Raw genomic sequence first — 26,503 nt, 5'->3', positions numbered from 1 at the left:
CTTGGTTCTTCTCCATTACATAATTTTAATATTATTTAATATATGATTACAAATTGATGAAAATCAATTTCTTCACTTTGCGAACCATTTCACTAATGTTTCACTTCAGCATTAAGACAAAGGAAGCATTGGAAAACCTCATCTATTGGGATTAAGAAAATAAGAAAGGTAAAATAAAAAAAGTTTATTTTGTATTTAGAAGGTAATATTGACGTCCATTTCAAATTTGTTTTTATCATCTGCAATAGAAGGAATATTGGAAACTTTTGTCTGAAAATTACAAGGAGACAGCATACACTGCAAAAACAAAATTCTCTTAAGAATATTACATTAAATTAGAAAATTTCTTGAAAAGCAATTTGTTATACTATACTGTTAAAATGAGATAAGAAAATAATTTATTAATGATGTATTCTAATTCATTTATGAATGCTGATAAAATGAACTTAAGATCTGATAGGAAGTACAAGGACCATTCTTTGGTTATTGAAATTCTCAAAGTCACCTTTATAGTACTTTAAAACCTTGTTAATGGTAACAATGAATTTTTGCGGCTTTCTGGAATTAAACTTTCTTCAAATTATTGATTTCTGATATAGGCCTCAATTTGGAGGAAGACAGTTGCTTAACTCAGTCCCCAGTACTTCACTGGTACTTATCCAAATTATTGACATCAATAAAAAGACATTATAAACTACATCTGCTTTATAAAACACTAAAACCGCTTCACTTTATTTAGATTATTCTTTTGGAAAACTATGATTTCAGCTGATTTTCAAATTAGTATCATTAAATTCTGTTCATTTGCTGTTTCTTCTTCACATAAAAAAATGTGTGTGTGTGTATGTGTGTGTATATGCTTTAGACAATGAACAAAATAAAACAAAAGAAAAAGAAAAAACGAAAATTAAATAGAAAACAAATTTCATTTTTCTTGAATAATTTTTTATTGTCGTTAGTGTTGTAGAATTATCACTTCTGCTCTTTATGAAACTGAACAGAATTACCTTGTAAAAAGAATTTCTTCAATGTTCCCGAAGAAACAATTAAATAATTCTTGATTGATTTTTTTTTTTTTTTGCTTAAAAAACAAATTCCAAACAAAAGATAAAATAAATAAACAAAATAAAAATGCTTGCAAAAAATAATACAAAGAATGTGGGAGGGGAATGGCCGGCAATATTACTGTTGCAGAGAATGTACTTTTCTCTTCCATTGTGAAATATATAGAATTCAGCTAATAACCCTCTGAATGTACAAAACTGATCCAAACTTACTGTTCTGTTCTACCCAGCATTAAAAAAAAATGATAACACAAAATAAAGAATTCTACATAAGCTTATCAAATTAATTCTTTAAAAGAAGTGTTGATGTATAAAGTAATGTGTATATTGTACATGCATGCCTTTTTCTTGTTTTTGCCAGCATATGTATGAGCATAAATTTGTACATTCATACAATACTTGCTTATAAATGCATGATTGATTATGCATTAATATAGAGATGTTCAGAATAACACAAATACAAAGAGAGACACCAAAATACATACAGACAGCAGTAAAAACAAATGGAAAAAATACAATGAAAATGTAAGATACATTTCAACTCTCTCCTCATATTCCTATCTTTAAAATTACAAACTAAGCTACCTAAAGTTAATTATTTTGAAATGAAGCACATTTTGTACACAAGTTATACATCCATAACATTATTTTCTTATCCAACTGTCATTTTGTACAGGAATTGGAAGGAAATGTGTTGAAAAAGGAAAATACTTAAACTCTTTTACACAAAATCAAAGAAATCTCTGGTTTAGAAAATGTATTTCTTTAGAAACTAAAATTAAAATTAAAAAGAAAGAGGAAAGAGAGAGTTGGGGAGTCTTAATTGATGAGATAAGCAAAATTTGAAGCTATTATAAATCCTTAGAATAAATATAGACAAAAAAATTATAGTAGGCCAAACATAAGATTTTTTATCCAATATATCTAGGACATAAAACTGTTTTAATTCAATCTCCATTTTGTCAAAAAGATCCATACAATTACAATGTTTGGTATAAAGCAAAGAGTATAAAAATTAAAATTAGTTTCAGAAAATGTAAATGTATGGCATATAAAAAAACTGACAAAGATGGAGTCATTTTGATATCCTGATAATAATCAAATGCAAACTAACAATAGACTATACATATTTAAGTAGATCATAAAAATCTAGTAGCAATGTTGATGACAGATTTATAAGTACACTGGTGTTCCTTTTTTTCTCTTAGAGTGCTGTTTTGATTGTCATACTTACATTTTGTGTGCAGTATGTAAACACTGCACTGACTTACTATCAATTGGAGGACTGTAAGCACTGCAGTGACTTATTATCATTTCAAACCATTAACAAACCACACTAAATATGAGCATAAAGTCTTATCAAAACAATGTCAAATGAATAGTTAAAAGGAAAAATTCTACAAGGCACTACTTAAACAAAATCTTGAACCATCCTGAAGCAAAGTGAAACAATATTGATTTAGTCATTAAACCCTGTCAGAAGCAAAATATAATTATTAATATAATTACTGTTGCTGTTCTTGATGTTACAGTAACATTAAAAGGAATATAAGTTATAGATAGACCAACATTTCAATTTTTACCTTCAAATTTGACAGTTTACATTGAAAGCTTAATAATAAATATATTTGAAATTTTAAATAAAACCAGACATATACTGACACAGGTATGAATGATAAAAGAGAAAAATATTGCTTTGTTTATTGATAAAAACAATAGGCAAATAAAAATACTTCTGATAAAAAAATTTAAAAAAAGATAGTTTTCTACACACACACATACAATGTGCATGCATACACACACATGCATGCACATGTCTGTGCATGCATACACACATTTGCACATACACGTACACACACACAGGAACTTGCATGAAAAAAATAATCAGAAAAATCTATTTCACAATTCTAATTTAGCTATAATTATGAACATGATTCTGTACTGATTCCAATGGCACAATATCAGGATCTGGTTTATGATGATTTGTGTTTTTCCATACAAAATTGTTTTACTGTAAGCCAAGATCTAATTACAGAAACTCATCTACCAGTATGCTGAAATTTGTTAACATAAAATTACTAGATAATAACCATTTGATGAAACATCACCTAACTTTAAGTCAAGATTTGCTTATAAAAGAATTACATCACTGCATATGATAATTTGTCTGTATATAGTTATCACATAATATCCAAGATATGCCAAGATCTATTTATATAAAATTATTACCATATAAAAAAATACCTAAGAAAACCCTTTCATATATATATATATATATATATGAAAGGGTTCTTGTATGAACAAAGATTTATTTATCAATACAGTCTTAATGTAAAATTATTTAATAAGGAAACAATTATACTTCTACCTTTGCCCCAAGCAGAAGATACCTTCAATGTGAGAGGTAAATATTTGAAAATTTACATATAAATATATGACTGCTATTACCAAATTAATTTATAGAGGAAAAAAAGTAAAGGACAGAAATGTAAAATGATACTGAAGTTAATTTTTGACTGCACATAATCAAAATGATTGGTATTATAAACAATTGCAGCAAAGAAGGCTGAGAAAGACAAATATATCCTGACGAGAATATTTCAATGTTAAGCATTGTACTTTGTAGAGGTAATAAGACTGATGTAAGCAGTTGAAAACCAGTAGACACTGTCAACATTAATGAAAACAAAAACAATTAACTAATGAATTTTTGAAAGTTAATTTTATCAAAGCTAATTTCTGATAACAGTTCTGATTTTAGAACTTACCAGTTAATTTTATCACAAGCATAAATTTGAATTACTCTTCTAATAAATCATTTTTTTTTCACCTTTCAATTCATATTCAAATTTGGCTTAAAACTAAGAGAAATTGTTTTAATGTAGTCCTAATGTTTCAATAGAAATTTATATATTGGCAAGTTATAAATTTAGAGAAACACTTATCCTTCAAAGATAAATTTATTTCAGATTTAAAAAAAAAATGACTGAGCAAATATTAATAGATTGGTGGTGTGTAGACTATCTCTTAATTACTTTGTGATAAAAGGAAGAGACACTATTTTAATAGCAGACCATAGTTCAGGAACAAATATACCTATGACCATACTGAATTTGACACAAATGTTCTTAACTTCCAAACAAAAATATTTTACTAACATCAAGTGAAAATGAGATAATTACATACAAACTATATCATAATAATATACAGTTAATAATGCAAAATATTCTACAAGCCATCCTGCAGAGCAAGATATTATCTATCAAATGTTTATTGAAAACAAGTGAAAGTTAATAATGAAACATGAGCTTAATAGGCAAAAACCCAATTGAAATGCTTGCAACCAGATAAGGCCTTTCTGTATAGGGGAAATTACAATTCATATTCTCTAGCTAACTAAAATGGAATAAAATAACTTGCTCTACAAACTAAGAATTCCACAAATGCCTTTTGCTTAAACATTTTAAAATACATTTCAGGGTATAGTTGGTCTTTGTTTTCCCACTCCTTTTAATTGTTGATTTTCCCCACTTCCCTTCCTGACTTAAACACCATCTTCTCTCTGTGTGGATTCAAGCAAATGCATTTTCTATTTTCCCTCTCCAATTCTAACTTCTTCCCTCTTCATTCTCCAAGCTGACCCTGCTCTCTCTCTTTCTCACACACACACAAACACAAATTGAAACTTTCTTGGCCTCGTGTTCACTCTCCACATAGTTCCTTCACCTTAATTTATTTTTTATTTGTTTCACTTTCTCTCTCTCCCTCATTCAGACACCAGGCAAGGCCTCCTTCACTACTCATGACAATTGCACTCTTACATGAATTCTCCTTTAAAATGGAGTGTGATATGTAACTGTCAGAGGGAAGGAAATTTAGGGAAACAAAGAGACCTCCAAACAACTAATTTTGAAGGAACTATTTGCTTCTAAAAAAAAAAAAAAAAAGAATAAAAGCTCTAGAACATATGAAATGGTCAAATAATGCACCAATTTTTAAAATTGAGATTAGTTTTAATATTTTTTTCATTTGTATTTTTAAAAAATAAATTTATTATCAATCAAGATTGGTGCTAAATTCCAGACCAGGTAAACACTCTGTATGTGCACTACAGATCCTGAAAGTAGTTACCAATATACCAACATAACACTAAGGTTAAAAAAAAAAAAAAATGACCATTATATTTTATTAGGAAATACATATCAAAGGAAAGTAAAGTGATTGACTCAAATTCAAACTGGAGATAACTAAAGTGCAGTGAAAGAAAGTAAAGAGTGAGAGGCGAGCAAAAGCAAATTTGACTTTCTTTAAAGAAGAAAATTTGTCAGAATTTATCTTTATAACTGAACTTCACCTCCACATGGCAACTATGCTCATCTGTCTATCTATGCATGCATAGAGTCATGCAATAAATACACACACACATTTATGTATACACTCACACATGTTCATATAAATAGAAGAACTCATATATGCAGATGCATCTACATGTGTACAATAAAACAATTGGAACACAAACAGGATGCTATACAGATAAGGGAAGGCTAAAAAAAGAAGGGTGAAGTTAGGGTATTTTAAAAAGAATAAAGAGGTATCAACATAATCCCAAAAGTTTATCTTGGGTTGGAGGATTAAGTAATGGTTCATTGGAAGATAGTAGTGGTGAGGGAAAGACAAAAAAAAATAAAGATCACAGCTTGTATATTTGGAACAGTTCTCAGCACATCCATATTAGCAACCTCATGTCTGCAGATAATTCTTCTCATTCTTGGTCTTTTGCAATGTTTCTTATTCACTTATGACATTATTGTCTTTCATTGGTTTGTTTTAAAGTTGATTTTTATATTTTTATATTTTTTTTTACCTTTTTGTTTCCTGGAATGTGTTGAGAGGAAAGCAAGTATTATTTTGAGTCCACTCACATTATAGAACATTGGTCACCAGAATGAGACAACTTTGGAAAGCCGTTTGCATCAAATTCCAACCCAGGTGCCTGAAAGCACAGGAAAACACTTTGGTTTGAAGGAAAATAATAAGAGCAGTCAGGACAACAAATTTTAAATGCATGAGACTGTTATAAATGAAAAGAAAAAAAACAACAAAAATGTTATAAATTCATCCTAAATAAATTAATCTTAATGAAAACAATATAAGTAATAGGCTTACCATCTCTCCAAGTATTTCTTTAGGAGGTTGCCCTAATTCTTGCATCTGGAAAATTACAGAAACATTATTTAATGTGGAAGGTGTTTATAAGCCATTTAAGAAACACACAAAAACCGTTAGATTCACTTCAACACTTAAATTTAATTTGCCAAAATATTTCCGTCGCTTTGAGATCACGACCTGTTCACTGACAACATTCCATGCTTGCGGTCTCAAAGCGACAAAAATATTTTGGCAAATTAAATTTAAATTATTTAATGTTTGTTATTAAAATTAGTGTTGTCTTTTCTGAAGAAAATTGATTTTTTTCTAACTTGAGCTTTATAAAATATTTCATTTATGCTTAGCAAAGATTAAGCTAGAAACTTAATAAACCATCAAGTAGGGATTTCATTTGAGTTTTTTTTCTTTCATGTCAACAAGTAGCCCAGATGTATGCTTAAAAGACTTTAGAAAAAGTTTTCTTCAACATGTGGTAAAGAAATGCAGCAAAAAGATTAGCCACAACTGAACAGCTCAAAGAAAAAAGACCCACATAAAACATTAAACATGATCTGAAATGACTTTAAAATGTTAACAAATGAAATGTTTTGTTAAATTTCCCACTTCCTGTTTAGTGTCTGTGTATGTATGTATGTATATGTGCTTGTGTGTATATGTTATGGATGATGGCAATAAAAGTGGGAGAGAGAGAGAGAGAGAGAGGGGGGAAGATAGACAGACAAATAGAGTGCATATGTGTAAAGAAAGATGTTCTTACTTCTTGCATGAACTCTAGGATCTTATTAAATCTGTCATTTTTAACATCATCACTATCTGTGGTTGTTTCTTTCTCAAACTCATTACAAATTGTCTTCATCAAAGTATACTGATGTTTATAGTTCTCAATCAACTTCTTGTCTGTCTTTCCAGAATTTTCCTCTAGCCATTTAGGATACTGTAAAGAAAAGTATTATTTCAATAGAACATTGGAAATATGTCTGATATTCAGAACTCAAAACTGACACATATTACTATGAATTTGCATGGATAGATTTGAACTGTTTCTTTTATAATCAAACTAGCAGAGATACCTGGCGTTGCTCGGGATTAATAATGATATAGTTTGTATGTATGTAAATATATATATATATATATATATATATATATATATTGGCTAAACTGGCAACATGACCATCCCCAAGTACAACAACATATATATATATATATATATATATATATATATATATATATATATATATATATAAAACAGAGATGTGTGTGTAATCGCTTTTCACGTGAAATCAACTTCACCAAATGCTTCCATACTTGTAATGCATGAATAATTTGACCTCGGATAAATCTTAGGCTCTTCATTTGATTCTTTTAATTAAAAATAAATAATGCTTTATATTTAAGATTCACTTCTTTAAAAAGGTTCCTCAATGTCAACTTCCGGTATTGACGTAACAACCGCAAAAAGCTTCACTTTCTATTTTGTGTGTGAGTGTGTGTGTGAGTGTGTATGAGAGAGAGAGAGAGAGAGAGAGAGAGTAAATACTACATACACACCGCTCTCTCACTCTGTCTCACATACATACACACCTTGACTCACTCACACTGTCTCTTACAAACACACACATACATAAATGTATACAAACATATTTACAAAGACATGTGTGCATGTTTGTAAGAGACAGAGTGTGAGTGAGTCAAGGGCTGTGTTGTCATATGCATACATCCAAAGATGTATGTATATTTATGCATGTACGTATATATGACAACAAACCTCTCTCTCTCACTCACACTCTGTCTCTTACAAACACACACATACATAAATGTATACAAACATATTTACAAAGACACACGTGTATATGTGTGCACGCGTGCGTGCGTGGAGGGTTCCACAATCGCCATTTATTTCAATTACTCTTCTGAGGATATTCACGTAAATCATTTTTTTCATTTAATCATCATCATCATCATCATCGTTTAACGTCCGCTTTCCATGCTAGCATGGGTTGGACGATTTGACTGAGGACTGGTGAAACCGGATGGCAACACCAGGCTCCAATCTAATTTGGCAGAGTTTCTACAGCTGGATGCCCTTCCTAACGCCAACCACTCAGAGAGTGTAGTGGGTGCTTTTACATGTCACCCGCACGAAGGCCAGTCAGGCGGTACTGGCAATGGCCACGCTCGAAATGGTGTATTTTATGTGTCACCCGCACAAGAGCCAGTCCAGGGGCACTGGCAACGATCCCCATTTTAATTTTCGTAGAAGTTTCCAAGTACCAATGAGGCTTTTTGGCACATCTTCAATTTTCCCCATTCATGCCAAAACCTACCCTGGCGAAGAATGTACCCCACAACATAGATTAGTAGTTAGCGACTTTGGGATCAAGGCAAAATGGGTGCCCAGAATTAGACAGGCTTGGAGAAGAAGGGTGTGGAAGCTTAAAGACCCTGCAAACGGACAGAGACTTAGAGACAAGTTACTTGAAGCATTTAACGAAATAGAAGGGGATATAGCATCATACAACGTGGAAGACAATTGGAGATTTCTGCGGGACAACCTGTTGAAAGCCACCGACCAGATTTGTGGGTGGTGTAAGGTCCCCTCCCAACCCAGAGTAACGTGGTGGTGGAACAAGGAGGTAGACAGGGCTATTAGACAAAAGAAACAAGCTTGGAAGGACTGGAAGAACGGTGGTAGCAGGGAATTGTACCAATGTGCCAGAAGGGAGGCTAGGCGACAGGTTTATTTAGCCAGAGGGGAAGCAGATAAGGAAAGATTTGCCAATGTTCTGCGCCGTGAGGACCAAAGACTCGAGGTATTTCGGGTTGCAAGACAGTGTAGGAGAGAGAATAGTGATGTTGTAGGAGAGAAATGTGTTCGCATGGATGATGGTACGCTTGCATTAAATGAGGATGCAAAGAAAGAGGTCTGGAGATGCCACTACGATAGATTGCTTAATAAAGAGAATGAATGGGAGAAAGAGAGCCTGCCTTATGTCGACCCAATAGAGGGACCAGCTATCCGAGTTGATAGTACCAGGGTAGATAAAGCAATTAAGAGTATGAAGACCGGGAAAGCCCCCGGCCCATCAGGAATCACTGCAGAGATGCTCAAAATATCTGGCAGTGTTGGCTATAGCCTAGTCACCCGTATTACGAACCAGGTGATACACGAAGGAGTCATACCCTATGACTGGTGTAGCAGCATCATAGTCAACTGCTACAAAGGTAAAGGGGACGCTTTAGATACAAATAATTACAGAGGCATCAAGCTGTTAGATCAGGTTATGAAAGTTACAGAGAGGGTCATAGCCCAACTAATTAGGGAGCGAATCAATTTAGATGAGATGCAGTTTGGGTTCGTGCCAGGTAAAAGCACTACTGATGCCTTATTTCTAGTGAGACAGTTGCAAGAGAAATACCTAGCCAAGGATAAACCTCTGTACCTGGCTTTCGTTGACATGGAGAAAGCCTTTGACAGGGTCCCCCGATCCCTTATCTGGTGGTCAATGAGGAAACTTGGGATAGAAGAATGGCTAGTGAGAGCTGTGCGAGCCATGTACAGAGATGCGGCCAGTAAGGTGAGGGTTGGAAATGAGTACAGCAATGAATTCCGGGTAGAGGTAGGGGTCCACCAAGGTTCCGTCCTCAGCCCCCTATTATTTACCATAGTCCTCCAGGCAATCACAGAGGAGTTCAAGACAGGTTGCCCCTGGGAGCTCCTCTATGCTGATGACCTTGCCCTAATTGCGGAGTCACTATCAGAACTAGAGGAGAAGTTTCAGGTGTGGAAGCAAGGTCTAGAATTGAAGGGCCTTAGAGTCAACCTAGCTAAAACCAAAATCCTAATAAGTAGGAAGGTAGATAAAACACAAACCCCTTCAGGTAGATGGCCCTGCTCAGTATGTAGAAAAGGAGTAGGTAGTAACTCTATAAGATGTACCCGGTGCAAGCTATGGACACATAAGAGGTGCAGCAACATCAAAGGCAGGTTAACTAGCAAGTTAGTTTTTGTTTGTGGCAGATGTTCAGGTGCAATAAAGACTGCAAACAAACAGGAAACAACTTCTATCTCATTCCAGGGTGAAAAACTAGAGGTAGTCGATAGCTTCCGCTATCTGGGCGACCAAGTTAGTAGTGGGGGTGGGTGCGCTGAAAGTGTAGCTGCTAGAATAAGAATAGCCTGGGCAAAGTTTAGAGAGCTCTTACCCCTGCTGGCGACAAAGGGACTCTCACTCAGAGTAAAAGGCAGACTGTATGACGCATGCGTACGAACAACCATGCTACATGGCAGTGAAACATGGGCTGTAACTGCTGAGGACATACGTAAGCTCGCAAGGAATGAAGCCAGTATGCTCCGTTGGATGTGTAATGTCAATGTGAATACCCGTCAGAGTGTAAGTATCTTGAGAGAAAAGCTGAACATTAGAAGCATCAGTTGTGGCGTGCAAGAGAGACGATTGCGCTGGTATGGACATGTGGTGAGAATGGAGGAGGATAGCTGCGTGAAAAAGTGCCACACCCTAACAGTTGAGGGAACCCGTGGAAGAGGTAGGCCCAGGAAGACCTGGGCTGAGGTGGTGAGGCAAGACCTTCGTACATTGGGCCTCACCGAGGCGATGACTACGGACCGAGACCTTTGGAAATGGGCTGTGCGTGAGAAGACCCGGCAAGCCAAGTAAGATCGTTGCCAGTGCCCCTGGACTGGTTCTTGTGCGGGTGGCACATGAGATGCACCATTTTGAGCGTGGCCGTTGCCAGTACCGCCTGACTGGCTCCTGTAGGATTTTCGAGCGAGATCGTTGCCAGTGCCCCTGGACTGGCTTGTGCGGGTGGCACATAAAAGACACCATTTCGAGCGTGGCCGTTTTCGTGCGGGTGACACGTAAAAGCACCCACTACACTCTCTGAGTGGTTGGCGTTAGGAAGGGCATCCAGCTGTAGAAACTCTGCCAAATCAGACTGGAGCCTGGTGTTGCCATCCGGTTTCACCAGTCCTCAGTCAAATCGTCCAACCCATGCTAGCATGGAAAGCGGACGTTAAACGATGATGATGATGATGATGATGAGAGGCGCCCAGCCATCATTCATCTGAGAGTCCATCTACAGAATGTCCTCAAATTTCTATACAGCATATTTTGCCTTTTTTTCTTCAAGTATATAAGCAACAATTTCATTCCCGAGCAACGCCGGGTGCCTCTGCTAGTATATATATATATATGTATATATATTACAGTTATGTTGAAACAGGTGATACAGGAAAGTGTAGCATTGACGACAAAACATTTGTGGAGTAAATTTTAAGCTTTGCATAAATGACAATTTGAGTTTACCACACCAATTTGGAGAGAATGTCATAATATAAGTGGCAGGTATTGCGAAAAAAAGTGTGATTAAAGAGTGTGGAGGAGGGAGAGTGAGTGGTGAAAACCTGGGTATATATAGAGTCGGAGATCTCGGGAGTGGCCATGGGAACGAGAATGGGCCCCAAATATGTGAACCTATTCGTTGGCTATTTTGAGGCCCAAATATTTTCAAGTTTCACTGGTCCCACTCCCGAACTATATAGCCGTTATATTGGCAACTGTATCAGTGCAACCTCACACTATCCACACCGCCCTTGCCAGAGCATGTTCCATGGACCGTGCATCTGCTCTCTCCCCCCGAACACGCCTTGCTATCTCCCTTTTCCCCTCACCTACCACCCTACCTCTCCAATGCACCATTGTCCGAGCTTTCCGGCGTCTCCAGTCTGACCCCTTCACTTCGTACATCTTCCCTAACCGACCCCTCTCCTCCTTCAAACGAGCCCACAACCTATGAGACCTCTTGGTCCACAGCTTCTTCCCGAACTCAACCTCCCAACCTGGCTCATTCCCCTGCTTCTGTCTACACTGCCACACTTGCCCTTACCTCTCCAACACCACCCTCCTCACCGGCACCCATCATTGACCCTATCACATCACTGACTCTTTCACTTGCACTTCTACCAACATCATCTATTGCATCTCCTGCTCTCTCTGCCATTCTCTGTACATTGGACATTGGCTGACTGGTTCGCGGAACACCCCCAAGAATCTGCCTCGGCAAAGACACCCCGATCTCACACCATTTCCTCTCTACCGGTCACTCTTTGCAACACCTGTCCGTGTTCGGATTGTCCTTGCACAAGGGCCATCCAGACTCCCATTTGCGCCGTGAACAGGGATTAATCTTCTCTCTTTGCACCACATGGGCTCAACTCTCCTCCCCTCTCCATCTAACCATCTCCCCTTACCTCTCTCCACCTCCCTCCCACCCACCTCTCCTCTCTTGCTCCGACTCCTACTTCTCTTCACCTCTACTCTTTCTCTCATACCCACCTTCCCCTTCCCCCTTCATCGTCAACCCTCCCTTTTAAGCCCACCCACCCCTACCCCACCTTCCCCATTCCATCCCTTACACCCTCTCCCACATACCCCACCCTCAGCCTAACCCACACCCCACTACTCCATACCACGCAAACACCAGCATTGATCAATTCCCATCCCCATATTTTCATACCTACACATACACACACGTCAAGATCACCAGCCCTCTTTCACACGCACATATGTACTCTCTTACACACACGCACACCTTTGTTTTGGGATCACTACTACTTTGTTACCTCCCCTTCTTCTTAGCTCTCCTGTGTGACCCTTCTGTCCGGCATTCGCCATGATAGATCACTAACCACAACACACATTTTTTTTCTCTCCTTGTTTCTTTCTGTGTTCCTTTCATGGAAGAGCATAGGCTTGAAACGTTAAAGACTTTTTCAATTCCCGAGCGTTATACTAATACATCTGTTTGTTTTCTACACCACCTGTCTTCGTCTTTTGTTTTTTGTGAATTCTCCCTTTATATATATATATATATATATATATATATATATATATATATACAAAAATCTATATAAACATATACATATATATATAAGCACCAGAATTTAGTACGGTATTATCCATACAGTTTCAAAATAAGGTGATTAAAATCAAAATAAGCAACAGGATATCCAGAGGTAATGCAGTACAATCGTTTCAAGCAATACCTTAGTAGCTTCTTCTAAGCTGAAGTGAAGACAGTTCTTTGTCTATTTCCTTACCTTCTTGGAGGTTTTAGGTAAAATTATACTAATGTGTCCATCTGTTTTAATTTAATTTAATTATATGTATTTATGCTCTGCATTTGAATTGATGTAATGGTTGCATTGTTCAATTAAATGGAGTCGCTTGAAACAATCATACTGCATTACCTCTGGATATCCTGTTGCTTATTTTGATTATATATATAAACATATACATACATCCTCATCATTTAATGTCAGTTGTCCATGCTGGCATGGGTTGGATGGTTTGACCAGAGCTGGTAAGCTGCACCAGACTCCTGTATGATTTGGTATGGTTTCTACACCTGGATGCCCTTCCTAAAGCCAACCATTTTACAGAGTGTGCTGGGTGCTTTTACATGGCACTGCATGGGCGCTTTTATGTGGCACCACCACGAGTGCTTTTAACACGGTACTAGCCCAGGAGTCTAGCAGGTCATTCCTCACCACTGGGGGAACTGGTCTTAACACTTCTGCTGTAGAGTATGGGTTGGTTTCAACTTTTGGCACAAGGCCAGCAATTTTGGGAGAGAAGATAAGTTGATTACATTGATCCCACTGTTCAACTGGTACTTATTTTATTGACCTCAAAAAGATGAAAGGTAAAGTACACCTTGGTGGAATCTGAACTGGGAACACAAAGATGGACAAAATGCTGCTAAGCATTTTGGCCAGTGTACTAACAATTCTGCTAGTCCATTGTCTTAACACAGTTTTAATATAACCACAAAAATATATACAATATCTATTGCTTCTCTATTATACAAAAACGAGGCATCACATACACGCATATGTAATGTTCTGCCTTTGCTAGAATAGCAAATTCTTTACAGAAAAGTCAGTTACAGTCTTTCAGTTTCTCAAAATATTTATAATATTGCAAGAAAGGAAGTTTACCTTTTGAGAAATTTCTTTCAAGGAGGGATACAAAACTTCCTTTGATAAAAGGGTTTTCATCATGTTTTGCATGACAGGCAGAATATCTGGATTGTTCCCACTGCTGCCACTGCTATTCCCTCCACCATCAATGCCTCCACCTGGGTTTAGGCCAAGATTGTTGAATGCTTGATTTAGACCCTCTTCATTTAACTGATCCTGAAAAACAAAATCCAGTTTTCTTTTTAAAATGCTTCTGAAAGTGAATTGCAATGCATACAAAAGTCACAAAAAAGTTCCACTTCAACACCAAATGTTTTTTTTTTTTTTTTTTTTTTTTTTTTTAGCTGTGGTCTGGATATTTATCAAAATATACTATTAATAAAATAGAAAATTAAAAATAAATAATATGAATTTAAAAAGCCTTTGAACAATTTTGAAAGAGTAAAAGATGAAAATTTGGTAAAGTTTAAAGAGAAATTTATAAAGTATTTCATACATATCCCTTTTTAATGCATGCGTGGCTGTGTGGTTAAGAAGTGTGTTTCTCAGAAACATGATTTTGGGTTTAGTGTTTACTTTGGAGTCAACCAAAGCCTTGTAAGTGGAATTGGTAAAGGGAAGTTGAAAGAAGTCTGTTTTGTGTGTGTGTATATCTCCTTGTCTTGACATCATGTGATAGTTGTAAATGAATGCCATACAAATAGTGTCATTCATTTCCAATGTTCTGTAAGAACCTGTTTGGCCATTGAGAATCCTGGAATCTTGGAAAAAGTCTATCAAAGAAAATTCTTTCAATGACATACATCAACTAACCTCTTCCACCTTTACATCACTGTTTCTCCTCAGAAACTTATCATCATCTTCATTTACAAATTTGGCCTTTACCTCTGTATCTTTAGCTCATTTTGGACATAGCCTCATACTCTTACCTACACTACAAGCCTGATTGATTCTTAACTGCCAGTCCTAAGCAGATCATGCACAACAAAAGAAAATATACTTCAGAGAAACAACTAAAAATGAAGTGGACAAGATCATTGTAGGCATAGTCAGTTTCCAAGCTTTCAAGAATCAGAAACTTAGGATACAGAAATTGTTTATCAGGAAATGTCCAAATGAATAAAACAAAGCTTTCAAAGTCTGAAATGTGTTGCTCACTAACGTCAGCAGACAATATTTTATCAACAGCCAAATCTACAGCAAGATAATGAAAGTAGAGTTCAAGATTCTTTGATTCACTGTCAACTTCTCACCAGCTTTGAACTCTAATCTATTCTTCCATTTTCACCAAAGTTAATTTTATCAAAGGCTTGTACTTAAACTTTCAAAATGTATTACTGAGAGAGAGCTAACATTCTGTGAAGAACAACTGCAAAATACTTTAAGCCTGCCTCAAGTAGAAAGCCTAAAGACATCTCCAGAAAATCGACTGCCCACTTACTACTAACAAGTAGGTCACCTTCCATCTCTTTGAGATCAATAAAATAAAGTATCAATCAAGTAGTGAAGTCAATGGTATTAACTAGATAACTCTCCTTAAAATTGCTGGCCTTGTATCTAAACTGGACAGTTATTTAGTCAGAATAGGAGAGAAATCATCCAAAATCTTGGGAGACCTTAGACTGGTAAGATTTATGCAGTTAATATTCAGCTTGGACTTCTTTTGATTGGTGTTTGTGAGGGAAAAAGTAGGAAAGAAGGAAGGAGAATACCATCAAAGTGCTGTGGTTATGGGTGGCAGTGACTGAACAAAGTCTCTAGTATTTAATAAGATACAGCAAGATTAACAATGGAGGAGAGGTAAGTGCTTTGGTTGGGCTTCAGCAGAGATAGTATACAACTCATGAGTTCAGAGAAAAAATGCATGACAGCAGTCTTTTCATGAATGAATGTATATCAAGCAAACAGATGGCTTCAGATGTGCAGCATCAGCAGCACATCCCAGATATGTGAGCAACTGTTGAATGTTGTAGTGTGCTAGTAACTAATTAGGGCTAAGGCGATGAGCTGGCAGAAACGTTTGCATGCCGGGTGAAATGCTTAGCAGTATTTCATCTGTCTTTACATTCTGAGTTCAAATTCTGCCGAGGTTGACTTTGCTTTCATCCTTTTGGGGTAGATAAATTAAGTACTAGTTGTGTACTGGGGTCGATCTAATCGACTGGCCCCCTCCCCCAAAATTTTGGGCCTTGTGCCTAGAGTAGAAAAGTAACTAATTAGGGCTGAAATATCATTTTGTGTTAAGAAGTCTAGATTTTGGATACAGTTTTAGTTATAGAGGTTTAGATGTATGGTTATTATAGAAGATCAGAGAGAGAGAGAGAGTGTGGGATTTACCATCTGAAGCAAGTTTAAAGATTTCAGGGCTTCATGAATGGATACCATTTTTTTAATACTATAGGAAGGAAAAACAAAATGAAGAGACTCTGAGGAAACTAATGATAAGTTTTCTCATGAGAAATATATTTGCACTTCTATGGCCCAGCACAAACTGAAGCTGCATCTTATACAGACTAATTCTTAACTAACTTCATATAATCAAGATATCCTTGGCCTGAAGAGTAGCTTGTGGTATACATCTCACTTGGATAATTACTACTTCTGAGGTTCCACTCACTATGAAACATATGTAGCCTGGATTTTATCAACTCCATTCCTTAATTTGGGGATTTTTATTCATATATCCGGCAGCCCTGGTTGCCAACTGTGAACTATAAAACAACTTTTTTCAACTTAGATACTGAAAAATTTCACAACCTTCTGCACTAATAAACCACTATTGTTCTGATAGTTGTTTTCTATAATTTCTACAGATTGCTTGAAGCTTACTTATCTCCTACACCTTGATCCTTTAAGAAAAAAATTTACCTGTAATCCTTCTGCATTTTGGGCTAAACTACTTAGTGTTTTAGCAAGTGTGTCTGCAAATTCCTTTTGGGCCTCAGGAGAATCACCTGAAATAAAATTGTTACATTATTTTTTGTAAAAAGAGGGCACATTCAATAAAAAATTATTTATCCTATTATAACTGTCATCACCTTTCAATTTTATAATAAGGCAGTAATGGCATATGGAATTAGTCTTTTAAGTCTGTTGAATGAAATTTAATTTTCCCAACTACAAGATATTTTAGTGGTTTCTATTCATAGGAAATGTTCACATCTTGTAGGTGGGTGTGTTGAGATTGACTGTTCTATCATGTATAAAGTTAATATAATTTAATAGTTTTAATTACATTACATCGACCGGTCCTGAGTATGTATATTTTTAATGAAATAACATAGTATTCTAAATAGTTAGAAACTAAAATTGGATGTTAGTTTTGGTAGTGATGCTTGCTTAAAGTAACTTGAACAAACAAATTCTTCTAGTCTTCTCTTGTATCTTCAGCCAAAATATTGCAAAATGTCATGAATCAGTCTTATTGAATTTAGCCCAGAGGTACTAGAATGTCTGCCTACATATGCTAGGTTTAATAATTTGTGACAAGCCATCATAAAATTCCAATACTGTCAACATAGGTAATATTTTATCATAAATATTTCTGCTTTAGGATCCAAAAACATTTTATTTTTGTAAAACTACTTAAAAACAAAAAGCATATTGCTTGGGAATTCTGCCAAATTTCATCCAAACTGAAGATTATATCCAGAAAAAAAGTCTTGTTAGAATAACTCACGCTCATAACCCACACCATGAAGTTATATCATCTCTGAGCTTCTTTAACTATTATCACCATGATTTCAACACCCATGAACTTAGTAACTTCACTTAAACCAATTTAATGTCCTTGCCTCTGTTCTACTTATTGCCCTTATTAGTTTTGCTCTCAAATCTCATACTAAAACTTTACTTAGTTTCTTTCCCCAAATCATTCAATATTGGAAAAATCCCTCTAAATATCAACCGGTGCCCCAGCATGGCTGCATAATTATTGAAAGATGAATATGAAAATATGAGAAAATATTAAAATAAAGTATTTAACTGATAATTATCCATACTTACCAGCAGATTCTGCTGCTTTGGCAAGGATTTCGATGTTTTGTATAAGTACAGGGTCTTCATTAATGAAAGAATGCATAGCTTCATCAAGCTGTTCAGCTAGATCCCTACCTGCCGTATCATTTCTTCTTTCAGAATGAGGCAAGTTGGGACTATTAAATGGAGTAGACATGTATGAAGCTGATGAAGACGATTGGAGGACATTCTGAAGATGAAATTAAACACTACTTTAAGTCATCTTAGAAAGACAAAACAATTTTAATATCAAAGACATTTGGATGTCACAGAATTTATTTTCTGCTTTTAATCTAAAAAAAAAAAAAAAAAAAAAAGCTGTACATCTATGAAAAGGACAAAACGTGTAAGTAAAGTTTGCACAATCAATGTTAAGTTTGACCACATGAAATAAGCTCTAAGTATAAATAAATGGTCAGATAAACAAACCCATAATAATGTAATATTAGGTATAAACATCTGCAGATACAAGGAGTGTGATACAAAAGAAGTAGTAAGATAAGTACTTTGATTAATCCTGATTTGGAAGAATGGATATACAGATTTGACAGGAGCAGTACTCACTGAAGTAATTGTTTCAAATTTTGGCACAAGGTGAGGAATTTTAAAGGGAGGGGGTTAGTCAACTACATTGACCCCAGTGCTCAACTAGCACTTTATTTTATTGACCCCAAAAAGATAAAAGGCAAAGTTGATTGGTGGAACTTGAACTCAGAATGTAAAGAGCCAGAAGAAATTCCACTAAGCATTTTTCTAATGCTCTAATGATTCTGCCAACTTGCCAAATTGAGTCTGTGACCTAGTTTCAATTCCTGGTCGAGCTAATTAATTACAGGTATATCAATAATACAGTTGATACATTATAAAAGAATCACAGTTCCATCCTACACCTATAAAATTGAAACTTTGTGCCTATATAGGAAGGAAACCAATTTTAGTATAAATACAAGAAACAATTTAATGATGACTTTTTTTATATAATACTTACATAGTAAAATTTGCAACCTAAACAACATAATTCTTCTGTTAATGAAAACCACTGTCATGCTGTTGACAATCATTTTTTATTGGCAGATCTTGATTGATCCTCTTTCCTCTGCTTAACTACCTTTGGTTAGCTAAAACTCTCAAATCAGATTTTATACTAAGCTCATTGGCTGAAAGATTTATCACAAATTTAGAACATTTCCTCAATCAATTCTTAACATTCATCTACACCATGGGCCTCTATCTTAAAATGTTGTTGCTATCTTCTATATATTTTCCAAGCTAATATGAATTAGATAAACACCCAGGGACTGTTTTCAAAGCCATTATTTTAGCTTCCGTGGTTACATGGTTATAGCTTAATACATAAAACAGAGTTTGTGTGTGTATGCATATGATCCTTATGGACTTGAAAACTGAGCTGCCGATTTTGACGTATGAGGTATCAAAAGATTTAGTAATCTTTCAGCTTTTGCACAACTCTTTTTTTTACTACAAAAATAACCTCAAAAATGACGTCAGGTCACACAATTTCGAGGTCTTTAGCTAAGGAAAGCAACTCTGCCAGACACAATACTCAATTTAACACACACACACACACACACACATATTAGGTGCAACAATGACTGTGTGGTTGAGAAGTTTGCTTCCCAACCACATAGTTCCAATTTCAGTCCCTCTGCATGGTACCTTGGGCAAGTGTTTTCTACTATAGCCCTAGGCCAAGCACAGACTTGTGATTGAATTTGGTAAACAGAAACTGCAGTATTGCTTATCAGAAAATGACCAAAAAACATGTTTATAAAGAAGAGTTGTTTGTTTCATACTCCTTGTGTGCCAATTCTGCCCATAAGAAAAGAACAAATAATACAATGTGGCAGTAGGTCATAACACCTGGGCACTGCCTGGGTGCATTGCTCATATATATATATATATATATATATATATATACCTGTGCAAACATGCTATCTTTAAGACATTTTTTTACATTGGTTTGATATTGTTTCATATATTCCTATAGTGTATAGGCATAAGTACACATATGGCATGCTTGTGGGGAAAATGTTGGCAAGACATGTAACATGAATGAAGCTTGAACATCATTAATGAAAAATGTAATGTAGAGCAATAAAATGAAATACAATTATATAAAAAGAACAGGCATTTATGAAGCAATCAAAAATTACTGCCTAAATACTGCCAATAAATGTTAATATGTATATGTGTGTGTGTGTATATATATATATATATATATATATATATATATATATACATATATATAAATAGATAGATAGATATACAGGGTGTTCCAGAGTTAACTATCTATTTCAGTGAAATCAGACAATTTTTTTTAAAAACTCACTTTTATTTATGTTTATCATTTTTAATATATATTAAAAGTGTATAAACTTTTAATTTCGTTTATATTTTTATAATTTTATTTTCATTCCTGTTGAATCCCACTTATCTGTCCATGACAGTTTTTATTTTTTTGAATTTAGCTGCAATCATTTTCTCTACCTCCATCCTCAGGCTAGAACAATAGTTTAGCTGAACTTAAAGAATGCATTCAGTTAGTAGTGCAGAAGATAACCCCTGAAATGCTTCAAAATGTGTTTTGCAATGCTAAGGATAGGTTCAAAATTTGCAGGGATACAGACCACATTGGAAATTTTCAATAAAGTTTTGAATAGGATTTATAAATCTATTTGTTTTGGTATCATAATTAAGTAATAAACATAAAATTCTGTCAGTCTTAATTAAAATTTGCCTGATTTCATGAAATAGATAATTCTGGGACACCCTGTATATGTACACACACGCTATGATGCATTTTTAATAGTTAGTAAATGTTACTAAACACAATATCATTGTATATGCTGTTATCCTACTTACATTTATGTGTAGTGAAAAGCTGAGCCAATCTCGTTTGCATTATTGTCATCATTTTATTGTCATGAAAGAAGTATATTTTTTGTTTTTATATAACATGCAGTTATATAATTATATATTGATGCATATAAAATGAGAGTGAAGTGTAGCAAGCTGATATGTAGATATATGATAGCAATGTAATCTTAGTATCACTTGTTAAAGCAATGAACATATAGACAATGAATATACCCCACTGACTCTGTTTTCTCATAACTTCCAGACAAATAGATATTCTTTAATGAAAATTTTTACAAATATGCTGCAGATGATGTAGATTTCAGTTATATCAGAATTTGTTGTGACAAAGTATTTTTCAGGAGAGTGGGGAGGGAATTTTCAGAAAATTCACACATGTTGATTTTGTTTTCTCATAACTTTCAGAAAAATGGGTATCTTTAAATGAAAATTTCTACAAATACTTTTCAGAGCATGTAAATTACAAATATATAAGAATCTGATGTGAAAAGGAGAATGGTGAGCACACACACATACATACTGGCACATATAATTTTTTTTACAAAATTTCAAGTTTCATTTTGTAGACATATGTGCTACATACCAGTATGTATGTATGTTGTCCAACCAGTTCTTATTTTCATATTAAATTCTGCTATAATCGTAATCTACTGCACTCTGAAAATTATTTGTAGAAAATTTCATGGAAAAAACCCATTTTTCTGATAGTTATGAGAAAATGAAGGCAACTTCAGTGAATTTTTTGAAACTTCTCTCACTATCCTTGTAAAAATATTTTCAGAACAAATTCCTATAGTATCAGAATCAACAAAATGCACAAAAACTGTAGTCTGGTCATGAAAGATTTGCTCTGGCCGGTTATTGTATATCACTGTGAAAGACCATAACAAACATACAATTTCTTAAAATTATAATTGAAGATACTTATATTAAAACAATGATTATACATACACAAATGTGCTCCACCAACTTTGTTTCCTCATAACTTCCAGAAAAATGGGTATTTTTTAACGACATTTTCTACAAATATGCTTTGATTATATCTAAATTTGTTGTGGAAAAAAATGTTTCCGAGGAAATGGGGAGAAAAGTTTGAGAAAATTAACATAGGCCAGATTTGTTACCTCATAACATTAAAAAAATGAATATTTTAAAATCTACACACACCTTTCAGAGTGTGTAGATTACAATTATGTAAGAATTTAATATGAAAATAAAAACTGGTGGGATAGCACACATACATACCAACACACATCATATTTTTTATGGAAAAATTTATTTCTCAACAAATTCCAATATAATTGGAATCTACACCATTTGTAGTGTATTTGTAAAAAATTTCATTAAAAAATATCCATTTTTCTGAAAGTCATGAGGAAAGAAATTCATTGGGGTACACATGTGTAGATATGCTGTGGCTAATTCTGGCTGGTTACTGTATATCATTGTGCATGCGTTACTGAAATAATAAACATATTATTTTAAATAATACTCATAGATATACTGGATTATATCAGGATTCTCTCCAGCTTTTGCAGCTCCATCAAAATTCACTATTATGGTTGAAATATTTTGGAAATATTTTGTCAATACAATTACCTCATTTGCAGCATCAGAGTCTCTGCCTCCCTGGAATTGAAAGACACTATTTTTACAAATGCTGCATCTTAATCGTATATCTTGCATAATTTGCAGGATGTGCTGGAAATTTGTGAATACAACTTTAGTAGGCCATACATGGAAGATGACCTAACATATTACATGACATATGTCAAGTTTTAACTTTCTCATTTCTATTTCAGGTGTATTGACAGGACAGATTCCTATCTGTCACAAGAAATGAAACAGCATGCAATGCTCATGGATCTAGCTACCAACCAAAGAACTCAGAGATGACCAGCTTCTTGAATGTGTCCACATCTTTTGTTCAAAGTTGGGAAAGAATTGAAGGCTTCTAGTGAGGACATGTCATCTGTTTCCAAGAGAAAAATTCTCAGCAGTCAGATGTTGTCAAAATGGCTGAGTTCATCCAGCAGGACCAGAATATCATTGATGATAACCCTAGTGGATTGATGAGAGTTGCTGTCAGATAGATCAAGTCGTCAGAGTCCACTATTAGATGTATGATTAGATACATAGGAGTACTGAGGACAGGAGGTACAAGTCCAACATGATAAGGAGAGGGTATTTATGTCTGGTAAGATTCAGAACTGATGATCATATAACTCCAACATCATGTGGTTTACCTCTAGTTCTGATCTGAACATCCTGTATTACTGTGGTCTGAGGCATCATCAAGGATGAGGGCAACTAACCAGAGGCTCTGTGATGCCAACGAGGGGGATGCTGTTTTGGGTGAAGTGTGCTACTTGATCCTAGCATGCAGTCACTTTTGTGAACATACAGGGTCTGAGGAAAGTTTTGTTGAATGGTCTGTTTCTTTGGTGTATCTAGTTGAATGTGTATATTGATCTTGTAGGAATAAGTTGTTTTCTTCTGTTTGGTGTCTGATTCTCCTTGTGTTTGTTTTGTTCTTAGTTGCCTGGCACACTCTGTATTCCAACAAAACAAGAACACTATAATTGCTATCTAAAATATTAGACTTACATTAATATTTTATTTTCCTTCATCATATGAAGTTACAAATATGAAACTCATGGCATTGCAAATTAGTTGATAGCAGTTAGGAGCTATGTTAAAAAAAATACTTGAATTTTATCATAAGCAAGAATAAAAATTGTGTTGCAAATTCATACTGCCATGGACATATCCCTTACTTTTAATATCACTGAGAATCTATTTCTCTTAAAAAAAAATTATAAAACTTCACTTTTAACAAAATAACTTACTTTTAATACTTCAGAAGTAGTTGTGCCAGCAGGTGTTGCTTGGGTATTGATATCATTATCTGCTAATGCTGAAGTAGCATAGCCAGTATCTGCAGCTGGTTCAAAGTCTTGCAATGCACCTATATTAAATTAAAAGAATAAATAGAATATCAAGAAATTTTTTAGAGAAAAGAATGTATTCATTAAATAAAAAATCAAAAGCAACTTCATAAGAAAGAATAATGTAAGATATTTCATTGACTTAAATATTTAAAACTTAAGTTATTTAACTTCTTGGTGACCAGTTCTTAGTTTTATTTAATTTCCTAACCTGCTTGTCAAAAACTACACATTCTATTCCATCAGACACATTTTGCCCATGTGTAAATAGTAAAATAGAACCTTTAATATCATCTTTCTTGGTTGAATTCTTAACATAACTTTGCATTACATATCCTGTACTTAAAAATTTTCTCTTTCCATTCTAAATATTTTAAATGTAACTTTTTATATAGAATTTTAAAATTTCATGCAATTTTACGAAATCTCCAAAAGAAAAAAAAAAAAAAAAGAACCATGTCTTGAATTCAACTTTTTTAATATTAAGAGGAAAAATAATAAGATTAATAACAAATCTTGCTAGTTCATTTCATAGACTTCAACTCCCCAGTAAGTTACACAGAAAAAAACAACAACAAATAGCAAAAATTAAAAATACGAAGAATATTTCTTTGAGATGAAATCAATACAAAAACAGCACGAATTAGAAATTACATTTTGAACTTTTAAACCTAACAATCAGTATTGCTCTTTGCTCATTTACCCTTTTATTAATAAAATGTTTATAAAACTGTTTCTGTAATCCATTCATTGATTATTTCTTAAAATTAGCCATAATAACCATGCTATGGAATCACAAGATCTAGGAGTTACACTACGGTTATAGCATCAAAAGGAACTCTTTGGAATCAAATCACAATTATTTTTTGTAATGTACCAGAAGTATTCCCAATATTTTATTGATTGACTCAAAAGAGGTATACACACAAACTCTTTTCATGGTTAACATTTGAAACAAGCAGCTCTTAAGAAACCATCTCCTGCATTTTAAGGGCCAGCTGATAGTAAAAAAAAAAAAAATCAATAAACACGATTCCTTGTAAGTCATATTCCATAAAAAGCTAATAAACTAGTCAGATTTTGTTAATACATGTTATTTGAAATCTATGAGAAATCCTAGTGCAACATTTGAAGTTAAGTTGTTTTCCTTTTAGAACAAGAAGACCAGACAACTTCATATGATTTCACCAACTTTGGTCAAAATATTCTTAAAACTGATTTTTTAAAGTAAATAAGTGGAATAAAATAAAGCTGATACAATGAAGATATTACAAAATTTCTCTATCTGGGAGATGTAATTTATATAAATTTTTAAAAATCAAAACAACTGAAATTATTTGACAATTAATGACATTTCTGGTTGAGCTATATTTATCAAATATCATAATGTTGAATGAATCAACAGAGTAATACTGCTGTCAACATAATGTTTGCCATAAAATAATTCTTTACCTAGTTATTTAAATGGTTGTTTTCATTAATGGAACTTTTTGATGCACTATTCTAGTAACTTAAAGTCACCAGCTATAAAAATATTTCAAGATAACAAAAATTCTAGAGACATTATTATGTTTGTGAAAGCATCATAAAATACTTCTATTCTCAAAGTAAAATTTCTCTTTCATATTTTATTTGATTGTTTTTCATTAGCAGCCACTGGATATTGAAAACAAGTAAAACCTTTTATATGTTTAAAGAAAAAATCTTTATCAGATAAATTCCATAGGTTATGAAAAATTCTACAAGTAATCTTTACCAAAAAAAATTTGAAAATTATTGTGACATACTGAAACATATTTATATTCAGAACAATAAAGAAAACAAATTAATTTCTATTACTTTATAGTCCAAATAAAAAAAATGCACTCAAAATTTGAAGGAAAAATAGGAATTGATGTAGTATGTAAAAACTAAATATTTTAATTTTATCTTTATTTTTTTCTCCATATCTTGGAATAATATATAAACTACAATAAAATTTCATTGTAGGCACAGGAGACACTGTAGGGTTAAGAAAATTACTTCCCAACATGGTTCTGGGCTCAGTTCCACTGTGTAGTACCTTGGGCAAGTATATTTACTATAGCGCCAATGTCTTATGAATGGATTTGATAAGCAGAAACTGAAAGAAGCCCTTCATATATGTATATATGTGTGTGTGTGAGTCAGTGTCTCTTTGCCTTGACATCATGTGATAGATGTAAACAAGTGTTACTGTCGTACAACAGTGTCCTTTATTTCCTATCTTCCATGAAAGTGTCTAAATATTGAGAAATATTACCTCACTTGGAAACAGGTTAGGATTGGCAACAGGAAGGGCACCAAACCATAGAAAATCTGCCTCAACAAATTCCATCTAACTCATGTGATTATGGAAAAATGAACATTAAAACAAAGATGACGAT

The 26,503-nt window shown here is 34.2% G+C and overlaps 1 protein-coding gene across 1 annotated transcript; it reads right to left on the bottom strand.

The window, feature by feature from the left end:
• Nucleotides 1-928: 928 nt before the first annotated feature.
• Nucleotides 929-24,122, bottom strand: LOC106867886 (peroxisomal biogenesis factor 19; the record flags this gene model as incomplete). The annotated part of the gene is made up of 8 exons (XM_052968264.2): nucleotides 929-6,057; nucleotides 6,231-6,275; nucleotides 6,991-7,167; nucleotides 14,254-14,451; nucleotides 17,104-17,189; nucleotides 18,241-18,442; nucleotides 22,750-22,779; nucleotides 24,000-24,122. Coding segments are annotated over 8 exons (936 nt in total), but the record flags the coding sequence as incomplete, so codon positions are not given.
• Between the last annotated feature and the right edge of the window lie 2,381 nt (nucleotides 24,123-26,503).

This window comes from Octopus bimaculoides, chromosome 5 (assembly GCF_046866305.1).
Source record: "Octopus bimaculoides isolate indiv1 chromosome 5, ASM4686630v1, whole genome shotgun sequence".
Classification (NCBI taxonomy): domain Eukaryota; kingdom Metazoa; phylum Mollusca; class Cephalopoda; order Octopoda; family Octopodidae; genus Octopus; species Octopus bimaculoides.
Note: the sequence above shows the minus strand (reverse complement) of the source record. Positions and strands in the feature narration are given on the sequence as shown.